General features: G+C 48.8%; 1 protein-coding gene across 2 annotated transcripts in view; it reads right to left on the reverse strand.

The window, feature by feature from the left end:
* Positions 1-20,719, reverse strand: part of LOC119961795 (sarcoplasmic/endoplasmic reticulum calcium ATPase 2) — a 113,644-nt gene that overhangs the window by 35,486 nt on the left and 57,439 nt on the right. For both annotated transcript variants that reach the window (XR_005459744.1, XM_038789131.1), the window contains exons 7-9: positions 14,073-14,158; positions 3,613-4,077; positions 2,435-2,523 (exon numbers count right to left, since the gene is read on the reverse strand). Coding sequence is in view for 1 of the 2 variants with exons in the window: in XM_038789131.1 (XP_038645059.1) it covers positions 2,435-2,523; positions 3,613-4,077; positions 14,073-14,158 (640 nt within the window). In the remaining variant the exon portion in view is untranslated. The remainder of the gene's footprint in view (positions 1-2,434; positions 2,524-3,612; positions 4,078-14,072; positions 14,159-20,719) is intronic.

A 20,719-nucleotide genomic window follows, 5' to 3' on the forward strand; every position in this document is an offset into this window, starting at 1 on the left:
GACTAGAATTATTTCATTCAAACTTCTTGTAACATGACGCGGTATTCTAAGGTAGAAAGGTCAGAGGACAATTAATATTTAACTTTTCATTCTTGAAAATAATTAATTCATTTAACTCTTGCCACTGAAATAAAAAATTTAGTCAAATGAGTTTCAAACAGCCAATTAATCAACAAACACCAATATAACACAGAAAAGAAAAGACATCCCATTGCTCATCAAGATTTAACACAAATGGACATTAAGACATTCCTGGAAATGTTGCACAAAGTGGGATTTACCTGTCAGCTCCATAATATTGCTCCCCTGCATATAACAATGGTAATAAAACCACCAGGGAGCTTGGGATTTTTCTTTTTTTGTTAAATTTAGAGGACGCAATTATTTTTTTTCCAATTAAGGGGCAATTTAGCGTGGCCAATCCACCTACCCTGCACATCTTTGGGTTGTGGGGGTGAAACCCATGCAGACACAGGGAGAATGTACAAACTCCACATGGACAGTGTCCTAGGGTCGGGATTCGAACCAGAGTCCTCAGCGCCGTAGGCTGCAGAGATACTTTTACAAGGACTCAAATAGATTTCAATTTCCTTTTCCTGCACCAGATCAGCAGCCATGGAATGCAGAGTCTGGCGTCAGAAGCTTGTGGGTTCAAGCCCCACTCCAGAGACTGGAAGGAAAGACAGGCCCAACACTTGGGAGGATGGGGGAAACTGCTGCACAGACAGAACTTCCAAACTTCAAACTATACACCAAGGTCTTAATTGGCCTCCTCTCCAGTGGATGTTAAGGATCCCATGGTACTATTCGAACAAGAGCGATCATCTGGTGTTCCATTTATCCCTAAACTGAAATCACCATTCTGACTTGGAAATATATTGCTGTTCTTGCACTATCACTGGGTCAAAATCCTGAAATTGCCCCCTCCGCCCTCCCCCAATAGCATTGAGAGTGAACTGCAGCAGTTCAAAGAGGGCAATTCACCACCACCTTCTCAAGGGCAATTAGGGGTGAGCTAGAAATGCTTGTCAGCCAGTGAAGCCAACATACCTTGAATGAATTTTAAAAAGTCATCTTGGCATCGTCTCTTTGCTGTTTGTGGGTCACCACTATGGTGTAAACTGACTGTTGTTGCCCTACATAACAGTAGTGACTATACTTCTGTATTTCATTGGTTGTTTTACTTTGGGATGTCCTGAGGTTGGGAAATGGCTTTATAAAAATGCAAGTTCTTTCTTTCATTTTTATATTTCAATTGGGGTGGGGAGATGGAAATTGCAACACCCTTGTTTCATGACTGTTTTTACTTACTTCATTCAATCTTATAATAAAGTTGTTGGTTTATTCTTGAACACTTCCCAATTGCAAAAATCAAAAACAAAATATTCTTGAGACAGGACCAAAGTAAAACGAAGATACTCTGAATTATATATTTAGTGACTTCATATACTTTGGTCCCTTTCGAATATCCACAGTTATTGTTCTAAAGATGGGTGGCTGAATCTTGCCTCCAATACAGTGCAAATGTTTTACATGATGTTTTTTGATAAGATGAATGTTACTTGAAAGGTGTTTCCATATCAATGATGGACAGTGAAGAGAAAAACAACAAAAATTAATTCACTGACAAACACAAAATTAATCACCTTCCTGGACTGGAGCGGACTGTTAACAAGAGATTTCAAGGAGGACACACTGGAATTTGGGATTTACGTATTTGTATTCCTGTATGTGCAAACACGAGTCTGAAAAGAGTTTGATTGCCATATGATGGTTTAATAGATACGGATGGAATTTATCAATACTCTCCTTTTGGTTTTGAGAGTCAGAAATCAATAGTATAATTTGTTGAAATTTTCAGCCCAAAAAGAGAGGTTTTGGGATTCTATAATCAGGAGGCAGGAGAGGGAAGCAATCAAGGAGAACGCAGGCCACAGGCATATTTGCATAACTACAAGAATACCTGGTCATGTTCTAATCCTGCCATTTGTTACCTTCTACTGCAGAGCTCACTAGTGGAGACGTCTGATCCCTGTTTAGGTCTCTATTTGCATTTTTGAGCTGTTATTGGTTATCTGCAACACTCATGGAGTCTACTTGGAAAGAACAGCAGAATTTATTTTTGTTCCCTTCTCTTCACCCTCTCCTTCAGAAGGATACACTAGGTTTGCAGTAATTGCACTGTGCAATTTGTGGCAAATGTTCCCAAGTACCAGAAATCAGTACATTTTAAAACTTTTAGATCTGATTACCCGTGGCATGTAGGAGCAAATGGGGGGGGGGGGGGGGGGGGAGCACTTTAAAAAGATGTACATTACATGCATTCACACAGTTCAAAAAAGAAATGTAGATTACAGTGCACAGGCAACCAACCCATACTTTTAAATGGAGCACTGCAAATGTAGGTTGAAAAAGAATTAATACGTGTACTTACATTTGTCCCTCAGGGCTATAGGTGGAGCCACTTATTGAAAACTCCTTCAGAGAACACTGCTCACCTTCAGTTTTGTCAATAACGAACATCTATGGGAATGACACAAAGTAGTAGACAGTCTAGGTGAAGAATAGCGCATCAGCCGCTGATCAATGCAAATCAAAGCAGATATAAATTCCTCAAGTTTCAGTCAAAAGGATGTCTGATACATGAACAAAGTTTTCTTTACACAAGGTACAGCTGATTGAATATCATATCAGAATTTAGGTCTGCTCTTACATACACAAAGTATTTACCTGGAAATAGATTAAAGTGAACTTCATTGATTTTCAGCTCAATTTTTAAAAAACTAATACATGCAGACTTTAAAATCTATGCAATTGCCCATGAGATCGGAGAATTCGATGTGAATCTTGCTGTCTAGGTCAAAAGATTCTCTGCACCACGCTGGAGTAGAGAGCCATGCTCCCAGAGGAGTCCATTTTTAGTCTATGAGGCAAACAATCAGGTTGCTTTAGCAGCCAATTTTGACTGTCTGACAGCATACATAAATCTTGCACATATCCTACAAGCTGGAAGAAGACACATGAAGGGCAAATATATAGAACTCGTTTAAACTCTTCCAAAGGTTTCAACATGGGTCGGGACTTAGCACAAGCTTAAATCTCAACTTCCTAAAAGAAGCAAGACTAGCTTTTCAAAAAAAAAAGTTCATCCTTAGTTACCAATTTACTGGGCAACATGCTACAACCTGCATGCAACCGTCAATAAATAAATCTGCACACACACTGCAGTGTGTAGATAAAATCCAACTAATCAGTTTTCAATGTAAAAACTCGATCATACAACAGATAATTAAGTTTGATAAATATTTACAATTAATTTTATCATGGATTTGCATCAGTCATTTAAATTGACTTCTCCAAAGTCCACTCCACAATTCTCATGCGCACTGCTAACTGCAGGTCAATTACCACAAGACAGCTGGGGCAAGTATTATGGAGGAAAGAAAGTGCTGCTTCAGCAGAGAAAAGTCTCCCCTGCTCCAAGCTGAACAATCCCTTCCTCACACCCCACCAAGCCATTAAAGAGGTCAACAGTGTTGAAACTTTGCTCCTCGTGAAAAAAGATGAGCAAATTTGAAACAAATCCAAAACTCCCAACGTAAAACCACTTACCCGGCAGACGGACATCTGGTTCGTAGTGAGAGTACCAGTTTTGTCAGAGCAGATAACAGAAGTACAACCCAATGTTTCAACAGATGGCAGGCTCCGCACAATAGCATTCTTCTTTGCCATCCGCCTGGTGCCGAGGGCCAGGCAGGTCGTAATAACAGCTGGCAAACCCTCAGGAATTGCAGCCACAGCCAGAGCAACCGCAATCTTAAAGTAATAGACGGCACCGCGGATCCAGGAGCCACCATGCACAGGATCATTGAAGTGGCCAATGTTTATGATCCAGACAGCAATGCAGATGAGTGAAATAACCTTGGAGAGCTGTTCACCAAACTCATCAAGCTTCTGTTGAAGCGGAGTCCTTTCCTGTTCAGTTGCTGCCATTTCATCACGAATTTTGCCAATTTCTGTGCTTGTACCAGTGGCAACAGCAACTCCAACTGCCCTACCAGCTGCAATATTTGTACCCTGAAGTTGAGAGAAAAAGCAATATGTTCCCAAATGACCTAGCAACTATTACTCAATCACAGCAAGTCAGTCAAAGTGCATAGCAAAATACATAGCAGTTTAATAAAAGAAAATGTAATCGCTCTTTCGGGTAAAATCCTGCCTCAGAACAGTTTAACTTTTTTGGTACTATATGATTTATTAATGTGCATTTCAAGTTCAGAAATTTTTTTCTTTTTCTTTTACAATAATCATTATTGTCACAAGTAGGCTTACATTAACACTGCAATGAAGTTACTGTGAAAACCCCCTAGTCGCCACACCAAGGCACCTGTTCAAGTACACTGAGGGAGAATTCAGAATGTCCAATTCACCTAACAAGCCCGTCTTTCAGGTCTTTTGGGAGGAAACCGGAGTACCCGGAGGAAACCCACGCAGACACGGGGAGAACATGCAGACTCTGCACAGATAGTGACCCAAGCCAGGAATTGAACCCGCATCCTGGAGCTGTGAAGCAACAGTGATAACCACTGTGCTACCATGCCACCCAATGTTCATTCTTCTCTACCATTAATCAAGAACATGTAGCTATCCCCAGCAATTTGATTGCAATTACAATACAATTCACCTGGATTCTTCAGAGAGCATAACCAACAACAAAAAAATCAATAATTTTTATTCTCAACCATGGAAGTACAATGGAGGGCGTGTCGCGGCTAGGAGGGGTCCTAGCCTTGGGGGGGGGATGATACTGGGGTTGCTGCTGGTAGGGTCAGGAAGGAGCCGGTGTGGGCCGGGGGGGGTAGAGGAGAGGTGCTGTCGCCGTGGGGACTGGGTCGGGCGGGGTGTGCTGGCCTGGGGCGGGCAGTCGACGGGCTATGGCTAGTCGGCGGGGTAGGGGGGTGGGATGCTCTCTGATCCGGTTGGTCACCTGGAATGTGAGGGGACTGAACGGGCCGGTTAAGCGGGCTAGGGTATTTGCTCATTTGAAGGGGCTGAAGGCGGATGTGGCGATGCTCCAGGAGACCCACCTGAAGGTGGCGGACCAGGTCCGTCTGAGGAAAGGGTGGGTAGGGCAGGTTTCCCACTCCGGGTTGGATGCGAAGAACCGGGGGGGTGACGATTCTGGTGGGGAAGAGGGTGTTGTTTGAGGCATCGGAGGTGGTGGCGGATAAGGGGGGTAGGTTTGTTATGGAGAGGGGTAGGCTACAGGGAGAGAAGGTGGTATTAGTTAATGTGTATGAGAAGACGACTTCAATACGGTGCTGGATCCTTCACTGTATCGGTCCAGTTCAAGGACGGGTAGGAGGCCGGCGGCGGCCAAGATGCGGAGGGGGTTTATGGACCAGATGGGAGGGGTGGACCCCTGGAGGTTTGGGAGGCCGAGGGCGCGGGAGTATTCTTTTTTCTCCCACGTCCATAGGGTTTATTCCAGAATAGACTTTTTCGTGGTGAGCAGGGGATTGATTCCGAGGGTGGAGGAGGCCGAGTATTCGGCCGTTGCAATCTCCGACCACGCTCCGCATTGGATGAATTTGGAGATGGGGGAGGTACGGGACCAGCGCCCGTTGTGGCGTCTGGATGTGGGGTTGTTGGCGGAGGAGGAGGTGTGCAGGAGGGTCCGGGGAAGTATTGAGGGGTACCTCGAGGTTAACGATACACGGGGGAGGTCCGGGTGGGGATGGTCTGGGAAGCCCTGAAGGCAGTGATTCGGGGGGAGCTGATATCCATCCGGGCCCACAGGGATAGGACGGAGAGGAGGGAGAGGGAGAGACTGGTGGGGGAGCTCCCGGAGGTGGATAGGAGGTACGCGGAGGGATTGCTGGGGGAGAGGTGTAGCCTACAAGCTAGGTTTGATTTGTTAACCACCAGAAGGGCGGAGGCACAGTGGGCAGTGTATGAACATGGTGAAAAGGCGAGTAGGTTGCTGGCGCGTCAGCTCCGCAAGCGGGATGCAGCTAGGGAAATTGCTGGAGTGAGAGATAAGAGTGGGAATGTGGTGCGGAAGGGGGCAGAGGTGAATGAGGTCTTCAAGGACTTTTATGGGGAACTGTACCGGTCGGAGCCACCGGTGGAGAGGAGGGGAATGGAGAGTTTTCTCGATGGGCTATCTTTCCCAAAGGTGCAGGAGGAGCAGGTGGAAGGGCTGGGGGCGCCGATTGAGCTGGTTAAGGGGATTGGGCAGATGCAGTCTGGGAAGGCGCCGGGGCCGGACGGGTTCCCGGTGGAGTTCTATAAAAAGTATGTGGACCTGGTGGGCCCCCTGTTGGTGCGGACGTTTAATGACGCATGAGAGGGGGGGCTTTGCCCCCGACGATGTCGCGGGCGCTGATTTCCTTAATCCTAAAGAGGGATAAGGACCCCCAGCAGTGTGGTTCGTACAGGCCCATATCTCTCCTTAATGTAGACGCCAAGTTGCTGGCAAAGATCCTGGCCACCAGGATTGAGGACTGTGTGCCAGGGGTGATACACGAGGACCAGACAGGTTTTGTTAAGGGAAGGCAGCTGAACACGAATGTACGGAGGTTGCTAAATGTCATTATGATGCCGGCGATTGAGGGGGAGGCGGAGATAGTGGTGGCGCTGGATGCGGAGAAGGCCTTCGATAGAGTGGAGTGGGGGTACCTATGGGAGGTGCTGGAGAGGTTTGGATTTGGAGAAGGGTTTATTAAGTGGGTGAGGCTACTGTATGAGGCCCCGATGGCGAGTGTAGTTACTAACGGGAGGTGGTCGGATTATTCTGGCTCTACCGAGGGACCAGGCAGGGGTGCCCCCTGTCCCCCTTGTTGTTTGCACTGGCAGTCAAACCTTTGGCGATGGCGTTAAGGGAGTCAGGAAGGTGGAGGGGTTTGATGCGGGGTGGGGAGGAACATCGGCTGTCGTTGTATGCAGATGACCTGTTACTGTATGTGGCGGACCCAGTGGGAGGGATGCCGAGGGTGATGGAGCTGTTGGCTGAGTTCAGGGCCTTTTCAGGCTATAAACTGAATCTGGGCAAGAGTGGGGTGTTTGTGGTGCACCCGGGGGACCAAGAGGAGGGAATTGGAAGGCTCCTGTTTAAGAGGGCAGGGAAGAGTTTCAGGTACCTGTGGGTGCAGGTGGCCAGGAGCTGGGGGACTCTTCACAAGCTCAATTTCACCAGGCTTGTGGAGCAGATGGAGGAGGAATTTAAAAGATGGGATATGCTGCCATTGTCGTTGGCGGGGAGGGTGCAGTCCGTCAAAATGACAGTGCTCCCGAGGTTCTTGTTCCTGTTTCAGTGCCTGCCCATCTTCAACCCCAGGGCCTTTTTCAGGAGGGCGACTAGTAGCATTTTGAGCTTTGTGTGGGCGCGTGGTACTCCAAGAGTGAAGAGGGTCTTTCTAGAGCGAGGTAGAGATGGGGGGGGGGGGGGGGGGGGGGGGGCGGCTGGCTGGCTGGCGCTGCCCAACCCATGGAAAAGGATGGAGATGGCGTCCTGTGGAGGCACGAGCCTGGGGGCCCTGGTAACGGCGCCGTTGCCGCTCCCTCCCACGAGGTATACCACGAACCCGGTGGTGGCGGCGACCCTAAAAATATGGGGGCAGTGGAGGCGGCACAGTGGGGAAGTGAAGGGCTCGGTGGAGGCTCCATTAAGGGGGAATCATCGGTTCGTCCCGGGGAACATCGGCGGGGGATTTAGGGGTGGTACAGGGTGGGCATTAGGAAGTTGGGGGACCTGTTTATGGGTGGGAGGTTTGTGAGCCTGGGGGAATTGGAAAAGAAATTCGGGCTCCCCCCAGGGAACACGTTCAGGTAAAGGCGTTTGCTAGGCGGCAGGTAGAGGGATTTCCTTTGCTGCCCTCGCGGGGGGCAAGGGACAGGGTGCTTTCGGGGGTGTGGGTCGGGGATGGGAAGGTGTCTGACATTTATAAGGTAATGCAGGAGGGGGAGGAGGCGTCAGTGGAGGAGCTGAAGGCTAAGTGGGAAGGGGAATTAGGGGAGCAGATGGAGGACGGGACTTGGGCGGATGCCTTGGAGAGGGTTAACTCTTCCTCTTCATGTGCGAGGCTAAGTCTCATTCAATTTAAGATGCTGCATCGGGCTCACATGTCCGGGACTTGGATGAGTAGGTTCTTTGGGGGCGAAGATAGGTGTGTCAGGTGTTTGGGGAGTCCTGCGAACCATGCCCATATGTTCTGGGCATGCCCGGCACTGGAGGAATTTTGGAAGGGGGTAGCGAGGATGGTGTCGAGGGTGGTTGGATCCAGGGTCAAACCGGGCTGGGGACTCGCGATCTTTGGGGTTGCAGCGGAGCCGGGAGTGCAGGAGGCGAAAGAGGCCGGTGTTTTGGCCTTTGCGTCCCTAGTAGCCCGGCAGAGGATCTTGCTGCAGTGGAAGGATGCGAGGCCCCCAAGTGTGGAGATCTGGATCAATGACATGGCGGGGTTCATCAAACTGGAAAGGGTCAAATTCGCCCTGAGAGGATCAGTACAAGGGTTCTATAAACGGTGGCAGCGTTTCTTGGACTTTCTGGCTCAGAGATAGGGAAATGGGTTGGGCGGGGGTATCTATTTGTTCTACCGTTATTCAATTTAATATGCTGTTAATTTAATTTGTTGTTAATTTATTTTGTTGGTCATTGGGGTTGGGGGGGTGGGGAGGGTTCGGTGTACGAGCGGTTACGGTTCTGGGGTGTTATGACTGTAATTGTTAGAGACCGTTGCTATTTTCATTACTGTTTGTTGTATAAATACAAAAATTTTCAATAAAAATTATTTATTTTTTAAAAATTGATTAAAGTATTGATACATATTCATTCAAATCAAGCGAGGAGTTTAATGGAGAACCCGAAGGGATGCTGACCCCATTAAAATATCTTTGCAATGTCCTTGTGCAGTGACTTTCATTTACTTGGTCACGGAAGCAAAGGAGAAAAATATTGGATAAAACCAAAAATGTTGTCTCACTAACATTTTAGAGGATTAAATTTGTCATTAAAGAACCAAATAGGCAAGAGGAGCAATATTTATACATCCTTGGATCAGAATTTTATAATAACAGGGGTTTAAAAAAAAAGATTTTCAAATGGAAAGCAATACACAAGAACATAATCCAAACATACATCTCTTCCACAAAATGTAAATAATTTATATAGATTGCAAAACAATACCAGGATATTCCCAGTGCCCATTTCCCCCAAAGGGTATGGCATCCAAAGTGGGAGTAGCCACTGACTCAAAGGCTATGTTCAAGACTTGTGCCACTATCCTAGTTGACCTTCAGTTTCTCAGAGGTCACAAACTGGTCCTACAGCTTTGATCAGAACGCAATTCAAAAACATCACACTTTTCTAAGCCTTGGCGGCTGACCGTTACTTTGCACAAGGAGGTGATTATAAGTGACCTCAAAAACAAATCACTTGCACCAGATTGAGATATATCAAACTGCAAAGCAGTTCACCAGAAAAACTGAGACTATTCTTGTACAAAAGGTAACCACAAATGTCTCCATAGACCACAAGCACACTGCAAGCCCTGACTACCTGACCTACAAAGCCTCGGTAACTCATTCTCCTACAAGTTTTATTATTGTTACCTCGGCTTGGCTCTCCGGTGTTAGTTTGGCACGTCTGGCAGTTTGGAAAGGCCTGCCCCCATTTATTGACGGATAAATCTTTTGAAATTTAGAGTACCCAATTATGTTTTCCAATTAAGGGACAATTTAGCATGGCCAATCCACCTACTCTGCACATCTTTGGGTTGTGGCTGTGTGACCCACGCAGTCACGGGAAGAATGTGACCCCAGGCCGGGATCGAACCAGGGACTTCAGCGCAGTGAGGCAGCAGTGCTAACCCACTGTGCCACCCCCATAGGGAAGGTTATCTTGGTGCAGTGAGGCAGCAGTGCTACCACTGCGCCACCCGGTTATGGATAAACCTCAAATCAATGAGGAACCTTCCACACTGGCAAGTTTACAAAATTGATTCAAACCCAATGTCATACAGATAGCCAGAAACAAATGAAAGATATAAAGAATCCTAAAAAAAATCAACGGCAGTGTTATAATTTCCTTGGGAGATTTTTACATGTTGATTTGTAATTGAAATCTGTAATTTAGCTTGGGGATATATTTTTAATTGCACAACTTTAATTTTGAACTTCAGTTACTTCAACTTGCGAACAGACAAAATGTCACTTTTACGTGGTCTGCACGGCTCGAAAGTTTATAATGATAAACCACTGCACCAAGATAACCTTCCCTATGGGGGCAGCACAGTGGCACAGTGGGTTAGCACTGCAGCCTCACGGCGTCGAGGTCCCAGGTTTGATCCCTGCTCTGGATCACTGTCCATGTGGAGTTTGCACATTCTCCCCAGGTCTGCGTGGGTTTCACCCCCACAACCCAAAGATGTGCAGGTTAGGTGGATTGGCCACTCTAAATTGCCCCTTAGTTGGAAAAATGAATTGGGTACTCTAAAATTAAAAAAAACAGATAACCTTCCCTATAAACAGGCAGCTCAGCAAAATAGCCTTCTGCAAAACCGCTACACTACAGGAGGCCATTCAGCCCATCATGTTTGTACCAGCTCTCCGACGTCCCAGATTCCTCCTTTTCAATTAAGTCTAATTACCTATTCACCACTCTCAGGCATTGCATTCCAGACCCCAACTATTTGCTGCGTGAAAATGTTTCCCCTCATATCACTTTTGCATCTTTTGACAATTACCTTAAATCTTCACCCCCCTCACCCTCTTATCATTTAACACATGGGAACAGTTTCTCCCATCTACTCCATCCAAACCACTCATGTCTTCCAAACCCATCACGAGCAAATCTCTTTTCGGCCTTCTCTTCCCCCAGGAAAACAGTCCTAGCCTCTCCAATCTATCTTCACAATTGAAGCTCCAGCTCCCTACAACCATGCGCACGATTCCTCAATGTCTTCCCAACCAAGTGCACCACCCAGAAATGAATGCAATACTCCAGCTCAGGCGGTACGAGTGCCTTTAACAAGTTCAACATAACCTCCTTGTTCTTGTAGTCTAATACACTAAAGCCGAGGATAATGTATCCTTTATTAACCACGCTCTCAACCATCCTGAGAGAGACTTTGCACAATTGTAAAGGCCACTAAAATAGATTTCTGCTGATATCCTAGCCCATTATGTACAGTGTGTTACTGTAAGGGAAGAAAATACCCTTTTAAAGTCTGTTGGGCTTTTAATAGAAAACATTGATCAAATATTAGTGCACAAGACCATAAAATGTAGCAGAAGTAGGCCATTCGGCCCAGAGTCTGTCCAACATTCATCGAGACCAGGACTGATCTGATAATTCTCAACTCCACTTTCCCACCTCATCTCCATAACACTGATTCCCTCAATGGTTAAATATCTGCCTATCTCGGGGACTTCCGGTGACGGCGGGCGGGAGGCAGCTGCGCATTGGAGGACTCCCACTCGGGAACGGCATTGTGGGTCAGCAAAAGTCGGGAGACAGCACAGGGGGAGGAAATGTCGAAGATCAGTGAAAAAAGCAGCTGAAAGTCTGTCGGGGAGTGGAAAGGTCACCGCGGGGTCAGTAAAGGAAATGGAGGCTGGAGCACCAGGGGAGGCCGCATTGCTTACGGCTGAAGAAATAACTACGGTGATGGCCGTGGAAGTCGAAAGGCAGTTTACAAAACACACGGAGGCAATGAGGAAGGAGATGGCGGCGGTTTTGAAAGCGCTGGTGGAGGAGACGATTACCCCGGTGAGGACGGCGGTGGCAAGCACAGTTGCGGAGGTGCGGGAGCAAGGTGCGGCACTGAAGGAAGTGGAAGAGACATTATTGCAGTACAGTGATCAACTTACCTCGATGGGGAAGGAGATGCGGACGGTGATAGAGATCACAAGGATCTGCGAGGCAAAATGGAAGATCTAGAAAACAGATCCAGGCGACAGAATTTGAGGATTGTGGGGCTGCCCGAAGGAGTGGAAGGCCCGGGGCCGACTGAGTATTTTGCCACAATGTTGACAAAACTGTTGGGGGAGGGGGAGGATCCCTCCCGATATGAACTGGATCGGGCTCATCGGTTGTGGTGGCCTGTACCAAAGGCGAGTGAGCCGCCAAGAGTAGTGACTCTGTGCTTCCGTAAGTACAGTGTAGGTCTAAGCAGAAGCAGGTGGTGCAGTGGGCTGGAGCTGGTATACGTGTATACCAGGACTTTACAGTGGAGCTGGCAAGGAGGCGGGCTGCCTTCAACTGGGTGAAGAGGGCGCACTGTACATTAATAAGGTGCAGTGTGGCATTGTATATCCAGCGAAGCTGAGGGTGACCTACAAGTTCAAGGACTTTTATTTTGGGACGGCGGAAGCAGCGGAGGAGTTTGCGAAGGCAGAGGGACTGTGGCAGAATTGAGAAATGGTCTTGTACCGATGTAGCCTCATGACTGTATTTTTTCTTTTTCGTTTCACTGCGTGCTGGTGTATGGGCTGCAGGAGCCAATGTTGTATATATATTTGGACAAGGAAGAAATGGGACTTTCAGTCGTAATGACGGTTCTTTAGGGTGTTTGTGTGTATACAGGGTTTGTGTGCTAAAGGGGACTTCTGGGTTTTTCCTGGGGCCGGGCAAGGGTGAAAAGAGATCCGGGCGGGGGCCTCTACGCTGGCCGGTTTAAGCCAGGTGAACAAGGGGGAGGTGGTTTTTGGGGGGGGGGGGGGGGGAGATTGGGTGGTTGGGGATTTTTATAAGAGGAAAGTTGGGGGGGGGGGGGGGGGGGGGGGGGGGGGGGGAGGGAGGAGGAGGAGGCACGACTCTATAGGTTAATGGTGACCATGGCCGATTCCGCCTTTGTTCGCCTTTGTTTTTTTCCACCGTGGGAGGGTTTGTTTTATTTGATGCATATATTGACAGGTGGGCTGTTGGTTGGGTTGGTGGGAGGGTGGGATCGTTGCTGATGTTAAGGGCATTGACTTTGTGTCTGTTACCGTTTACTGCTTGTTGGTGGGGTGTAAATTTTGAAGGAAAATATGAAAATGGAGAATTAAAAACATTAAATATATATATATATCTGTCTATCTCAACCTTGTACATACTCAATGGCTCAGCTTAATGATATACTGTACAAAGACAGGAACATTCATTTCACACTCACCTGGCATTCACCAAGACTGCAAATTAAGGTCAGAAATCAAGTGAATGTTTAATCTGTACCCAATCCAGTTTTAAAGCACAACATGCTACCATGTCAAAAACCAGGAAGAAGAATAAGTATATCCATCAACAGGGAAACAATGGGATCATAATCAGTATTTCCTTGGCAAAATTAATAAAACAAAAAATGGGCTAGAATTAGGAGAGTTCTGTTTAAAACATTAAAAGGTTTTCTCAAGTTGCTGAATCTGGCACTTTCACTTTGTTGCCACTCGCTGAGCAAGACCTACCCGTCAGTATCTGGCGACGCTGTCAAAAGTTTTTCAAACACTAACTCTATAACTAGAAAGGAAACCAAATTTTCATCCTGCTTCTCCCTTCTAAAAGTGGCACTTGCACAAAACCTTGTACCACACATGCAACAAAAATTTAAAACATGCTAACATTCAATTTTATTTGAATACTGTCCAGAAGATTATGGCAGCTGGTCATTCCTACAGTATAAAGTCCCTGGGCCAAAACAATGGAACGAACGCCAAGAAATTAAGAGGTACCCTCTTTACTATTGAGTGATTTTCACTTTGTACATGTAAACAGCAACATTATTGGAATAATTTCTGTGCCAATAATTTTAGTTTACGGTGGCAGGGAAGTGGTCAAAAATACTATTTGGAAAGTTTTGAACATACCTGATTGTTCAAGTCTTTTAAAACTATATCTAAAATAGAGGGTAGTTAAAGTTTCAGTCAAAATTACATCGCATTGGGGATAAAATGGCAGTAGCCATCTAATGAGAGAATTTCTTTTGAATCATTAATTTTGATAACTGGATGGAGACGAGAGCTCTCATTGGATTGTGTCGGCAGAGCTTATTCATATAAACTTTACTATTTCAAGGCATAGACAAGTTGCTTACTGAAAAGAGCATATTCTTTTTGTCCTGATTCACAGCACGAGGGTCAGGTACTGGGTCGGTGTGTTTGATGATCGATACAGATTCACCTAGGCAAGAGGAACACAAGAATTACTTAACATTGTTACCCTGATGCAATAAGTCTTTTGTAAAAGGCTGCCTTGACTTAAACATGAAATTAAGTTCAAGGCTGTGAAATATCGGATTTCTTCCACAACCAACGTAATTAAACCTCTTAGCTCAACTGACCCTTTTAACTGCTTAACGAGGTCATTTTATGTTCATACTGTAGCTGGACTGGAGTCCTGTGAAAAGTTTGAATCATTCTTGAAAAGCCTGGTGTCCAGTTTAACTTTGTTGTTTTACATATTAAATTACACATAATGGGAGCAGTTCAGCAATAAATATTATTTATGTTATGATCACTGACAATCTACTAATGATTCCATAATTTTCAGTTTAAGAATTCAAATAGGTTTGAATGAAGCAAATACATATTCAATAAAATCAAAATTTAGTGCTAAAACAGTTAAATGGCAGGTAAATTGGAAGAGTAGATTGGCAAAACTTTAAAATTCCAATTTTAAAAAATACAATCACGTGAACCTTCCATTCCACCTACAAGCACACACATTCCACAGCTTCTGTACTTTCAACTTCAAACAAACATTGCAGGAAAGAGACATCAGTTATCCCAACTGATCTGGAGGAAGACGAATTTCTTAGGTTTGCGTGTTCTGGATATTAAACACAAGCGTATTGGATGTAAAGATAAAAATTGCAGAGGCACTGCCCACAGGGATGGGAATGGGGGTAGTTCCAGAGGGCTGGAGAACTGCAACTGTTACATCACTTTTATCGAGGGTGCAAGGATAAACGCAGCAAATACAGGCAATCAATTTAACTTCATTGATGGGAAAACTTTCAGAAATGAAATTGGAGGGCAGCATGGTGGCACAGTGGTTAGCATTGCTGCCTACGGCGCTGAGGACCCGGGTTCGAATCCCGGCCCTGGGTCACTGTCTGTGCGGAGTCTGCACATCCTCCCAGTGTGTGCGTGGGTTTCCTCCCGGTGCTCCGGTTTCCTCCCACAGTCCAAAGATGTGCAAGTTAGGTGGATTGGACATGATAAATTGCCCTTAGTGTCCAAAATTGCCCTTAGTGTTGGGTGGGGTTACTGGGTTATGGTGGAGGTGTTAACCCTGGGTAGGGTGCTCTTTCCAGGAGCTGGTGCAGACTCGATGGGCCGAATGGCCTCCTTCTGCACTGTAAATTCTATGAATTTTATGAATGCGTTGGCTAAGAAATAGGGCAATATTAATAAATGGTTAGTTCTTGGAGTGGAGAAATCTCGCAGGATTTGTTACTCTTGAGTTATAAAGGGGAGAATTTCAAAACTTGCAGATGATTCACAACTTGGAAGTGTATTTAACTGTGAGGGGTCAACTTCAAGAGTACATAAACAGGCCGGTGGAATAGACAGGCATGTGACAAGATTAAATTTAACGCAGATTGTTGCGAAAATCATATTTCATCATTCATATGTTTTAAGAAAGAATTTTAGTTTAGACATTTTAAATGGAAACATGGTTGAGTAACTTGCAAACAAACCTCAGCTAATGATAGGTCAACAGGCAATCTTTGTTTAGTCAATGTCAAGGTTGGAATTAAGAAAACAGATAATGACCATATTAATTGAGTCAGATAACGGATTAGCCCGAGAACAGGAAGTCTACAGTTATTTCAATAAGGGGTTTAACTAATTTATGTAGCTCCGAGATCACAGAAGCTAAAAACACCTTTTTAAACAATGAGGTGTCTTTCCAGGTCTGGAAAGGGCTGTTAACGATTTAGATCAAATTTGGATTGGAGAATCAATGGGTTGTTTTGAAGGCAAAAGATAATTTGGTTTGTATTTTTGTTTGGGTTATCCCAAATTAGGCCATGCTGCCATGGACATGGGCTTTATGACCTGGAGGAGGGTGTAGAAGGATGAGTGACTAAATTTGCAGATGACACTAAAGTCTGTGGAGTTGTGGACAGTGCAGAAGGATGTTACAAGTTACAGAGGGACATAGATAAGCTGCAGAGCTGGGCTGACAGGCGGCAAATGGAGTTTAATGAGTGTGCGGTGATTCATTTTGGAAGGAATAACAGGAAGACAGAGTACTGGGCTAATGGTAAGATTCTTGGCAGTGTGGATGAGCAGAGATCTCGGTGTCCATGTACATAGATCCCTGAAAGTTGCCACCCAGGTTGAGGGGGTTGTTAAGAAGGTGTACGGTGACTCCCGGTGGCGGCAATGCAGAGCTAAGCCGCACATTTGGCAGCTCCCCCTGAAAACGGACTTTGGGGCTCTTTTCAGGGCCCCCAACGGAGCTGTGGCGGCAAATCCCGACGTGGGAAGAGGACAGGAGTCGACCCCTACGGTCCGGACCAGGAGTGGGGTAAGGAGAAAAACGGAGAAAGCACCCCTGAAAAAGCGGGGGAAGGAAGACAAAATGGCTGCCGGCGGAGGCCTTGAGGAGCTGAGGCAGTGGGCTCAGGAGCAGCAGGCGACTCTGCTGCGCTGCTTCCAGGAGCTTAAGTTGGAGCTGCTGGAGTCGCTGAAGGTAACCAACAGGGAGCTGATGGAGACCCAGACAGCCCAGGGGGCTGCGATCCAGGAGCTGCAGCAGCAGGCCTCCGAAAGGGAGGATGAGGTCGTGGCCATGGCGGGGAAGGTGGAGATGCACGAGGCACTCCATAAAAGATGGCAGGAGCGGTTTGAGGAGCTGGACAACCGGTCGAGGAGGAAGAATTAGCGGATCCTGGGCCTCACGGTGGGGCTGGAGGGGTCGGACCTGGCGGCTTATGTGGCGGTTATGTTAAATTCACTGATGGAGGCTGGGTCCTTCCAGGGGCCCCTGGAGTTAGAGGGGGCCCACAGAATTCTGGCTAGGAGGCCCAAGCCGAACGAGCCACCGCGGGCGGTGTTGGTGCGGTTTCATCTGTTCGTGGATCGTGAGTGTGTGCTCCGGTGGGCCAAGAAGGAGCGGAGCAGCAAGTGGGAGAACACGGAGGTGCGGATCTTCCAGGACTGGAGTGCAGAGGTGGCGAGGCGGAGGGCCGGGTTTAACCGGACGAAGGCGGTGCTCCATAGACAGAGTGTGAAGTTCGGCATGTTGCAGCCGGCGCGTCTGTGGGTCGCCTATAAGGATCGGCACCATTATTTTGAGTCCCCGGAGGAGGCGTGGGCCTTTGTGCAGGCCGAGAAATTTGACTCAAACTGAGGGTCTAAGATGGGGGATGCTGTATAATACTGTATTTGTATTTGCTTGGTTTAATGTAAGATGTGGGTTGGCCTTAGGGTGGGTGGGGTGATGTCGATTTGTCTTTTCTATATGGGTATTTCTGTAGGGGTCTGGTGGACGGGTTCGGACAGGGGGGTAAACGGGGCGTTCGGGGAGCTGGTGGGGGGGACTGACAATGGGAGTAACCCTGGAGGAGGCGGGGCCGGGCAGGGCAAAAGTGCGGGCTTTCTGCGGGTTTCCCGCGCTGGGAGATGGTGGGGGCGGGGTCGGGGCTGAGAAGCGCGGGTCGTTGCTGGGTGTTTTCTTTTCCCGCGCAAGGGGGGGCGGGGACCCATTGACGGGCACAATGGAGGAGGGGTAGTCCCATGTGGGGAGGAGTCGTAGGTAGTGCAGGAGTCGCCGGTGTCAGCAGAAGTTAGCTGGCTCACGGGAGTGCTATGGAGGGAGGGGTGCGGCTAGGGGGGGTCCTAGCCTTGGGGGGGGGGGGGGGGGGGAGGAGAGCTGAATGGGCCGGTCAAACGGGCCCGGATATTTGCGCACCTGAAGGGGGATGTGGCCATGCTCCAGGAGACATACCTGAGAGTGGTGGACCAGGTTCGGCTGAGGAAGGGATGGGTGGGCCAAGTGTTTCACTCAGGGCTGGATGAGAAGAGTAGGGGGGTGGCGATCCTGGTGGGGAAGAAGGTGTCATTTGAGGCGTTAAATGTGGTGGCTGACAGTGGCGGGAGATATGTGATGGTGAGTGGTAAGCTGCAGGGGGAGCGGGTGGTGTTGGTGAATGTTTACGCCCCAAATCGAGGATTTATGGGCCAGATGGGGGGGGTGGATCCCTGGAGGTTTGCGAGGCCAAGGGCCAGGGAGTACTCGTTTTTCTCCCACGTACATAAGGCCTACTCGAGAATTGATTTTTTTTTTGTCCTGAGCAGGGGGTTGGTTTCGAGGGTGGAGGATGCGGAATACTCCGCCATTGCCATTTCAGATCATGCCCCGCACTGGGTGGACCTCGGGCTGGTGGAAGAGAGGGACCAACGTCCGCTCTGGCGCTTGGAGGTGGGGCTGCTGGCAGATGAGGTGGCCGAGGGGGTTCGGGGGTGTATCGAGAGGTATCTTGAGGCCAATGACAACGGGGAGGTCCGAGTGGGGACGGTCTGGGAGGCATTGAAGGCAGTGATGAGGGGGGAATTGATCTCCATCCGAACCCATAGGGAGAGGGGGGAGCAGAGGGAGAGACTGATAGGGGAGATGGTGCGGGTGGATAGGAGATATGCGGAGGCTCCGGAGGAGGGATTGCTGGGGGAGAGGCGTAACCTTCAGGCCAGATTCGACCTATTGACTACCAGAAAGGCGGAAGCTCAGTGGAGGAAAGCACAGGGGGCGGTGTATGAGTATGGGGAGAAGGCGAGCAGGATGCTGGCACACCAGCTCCGAAAGCGGGACGCGGCCAGGGAGATTGGGGGAGTGACGGATAGGGCTGGGAAGGTGGTGCGAGGGGAGTAGATGTTAATGGGGTCTTCAGAGACTTCTATGGGGAACTGTACCGGTCGGAACCCCCGGTGGAGGGGGGTGGAATGGGGCGCTTCTTGGACAAGCTGCGATTCCCGAGGGTGGAGGAGGAGCAGATGGAGGGACTGGGGGCGCCGATCGAGCTGGAGGAGGTGGTCAAAGGGATAGGGAGCATGCAGTCGGGGAAGGCGCCGGGGCCGGACGGGTTTCCGGCGGAATTTTATAAAAGGTATTTGGACCTGTTGGGCCCCCTGTTGGTCCGGACCTTTAACAAGGCAAGGGAGGGGGGGGCTTTGCCCCCAACTATGTCACGGGCGCTGATTTCCTTGATCCTGAAGCGGGACAAGGACCCTCTGCAGTGCGGGTCATATAGGCCGATTTTGCTGCTAAACGCCGACGCTAAGCTGCTGGCAAAGATCCTGGCCACTAGAATAGAGGATTGCGTGCCCGGGGTCATTCATGAGGACCAGACGGGGTTTGTGAAGGGAAGGCAGTTGAATACGAACGTGCGAAGGCTCCTCAATGTCATTATGATGCCGGCCATGGAAGGGAAGGCGGAGATAGTGGTGGCATTGGATGCGGAGAAGGCCTTTGATAGGGTCGAGTGGGAGTATTTGTGGGAGGTGTTGTAGAGGTTTGGGTTTGGGGAGGGGTTTATCCGGTGGGTGAGGCTGCTCTACGAGGACCCGATGGCGAGTGTAGCCACAAATAGGAGGAGGTTGGAGTACTTTCGGCTGTACCGGGGGACGAGACAGGGGTGTCCCCTGTCCCCCTTGCTCTTCGCGTTGGCGATTGAGCCCCTGGCCATGGCATTGAGGGAGTCAGGGAACTGGAGGGGCCTGGTGCGGGGTGGGGAGGAGCATTGAGTGTCGCTGTATGCGGACGACCTGTTGCTGTATGTGGCGGACCCGGTGCGGGGGATGCCTGAGGTGATGAGGATTCTTAGTGAATTCGGGCGTTTCTCTGGGTATAAGTTCAACCTGGGCAAGAGTGAGTTGTTTGTGGTGCATCCGGGGGATCAGGAGGAGGGGATTGGTAGGCTCCCACTGAAGCAGGCAGGGAAGAGCTTCAGGTACCTAGGAGTCCAGGTGGCTGGGAGGCCCTGCACAAGCTCAACCTCACAAGGTTGGTGGAGCAGATGGAGGAGGAGTTTAAGAGGTGGGATATGTTACCGCTGTCACTGGCGGGGAGGGTGCAGTCCGTTAAGATGACGGTGCTCCCGAGGTTTTTGTTCCTGTTCCAGTGCCTCCCCATCCTTATCCCGAAGGCCTTTTTTAGGAGGGTCAACAGGAGTATCACGGGATTTGTCTGGGCGCATGGGACTCCGAGGGTGAGAAGAGTGTTCCTGGAACGGGGCAGGGATAGGGGGGGGCTGGCGTTGCCCAACCTCTGTGGGTACTATTGGGCTGCCAACGCAGCGATGGTGCGTAAGTGGGTAATGGACAAGGAAGGGGCAGCATGGAAGAGGATGGAGGCGGCGTCATGTGTGGGCACGAGCCTGGATGCGCTGGTAACGGCGCCGCTGCCGCCCCCTCCAACGAGGTATACCACGAGACCGGTGGTGGCGGCTACCCTCAAAATTTGGGGGCAATGGAGATGGCATAGGGGAGAAGTGGGAGGCTCGATGGATGCCCCGATACAGGGGAACCATCGGTTTGTCCCAGGGAGCATTGATGGCGGATTTCTGGGCTGGCACAGGGCAGGGGTTAGGAGGTTGAGGGACGGTTCGCGAGCTTGGGGGAGTTAGAGGGGAAGTTTGGGCTCCCCCCCCCCCCCGGGGAACATGTTTAGGTACATGCAGGCGAGGGTGTTTGCCAGGCAGCAGGTGGAGGGGTTCCCCTTGCTGCCCCCACG

Source organism: Scyliorhinus canicula, chromosome 1 (genome assembly GCF_902713615.1).
Source record: "Scyliorhinus canicula chromosome 1, sScyCan1.1, whole genome shotgun sequence".
Lineage (NCBI taxonomy): Eukaryota > Metazoa > Chordata > Chondrichthyes > Carcharhiniformes > Scyliorhinidae > Scyliorhinus > Scyliorhinus canicula.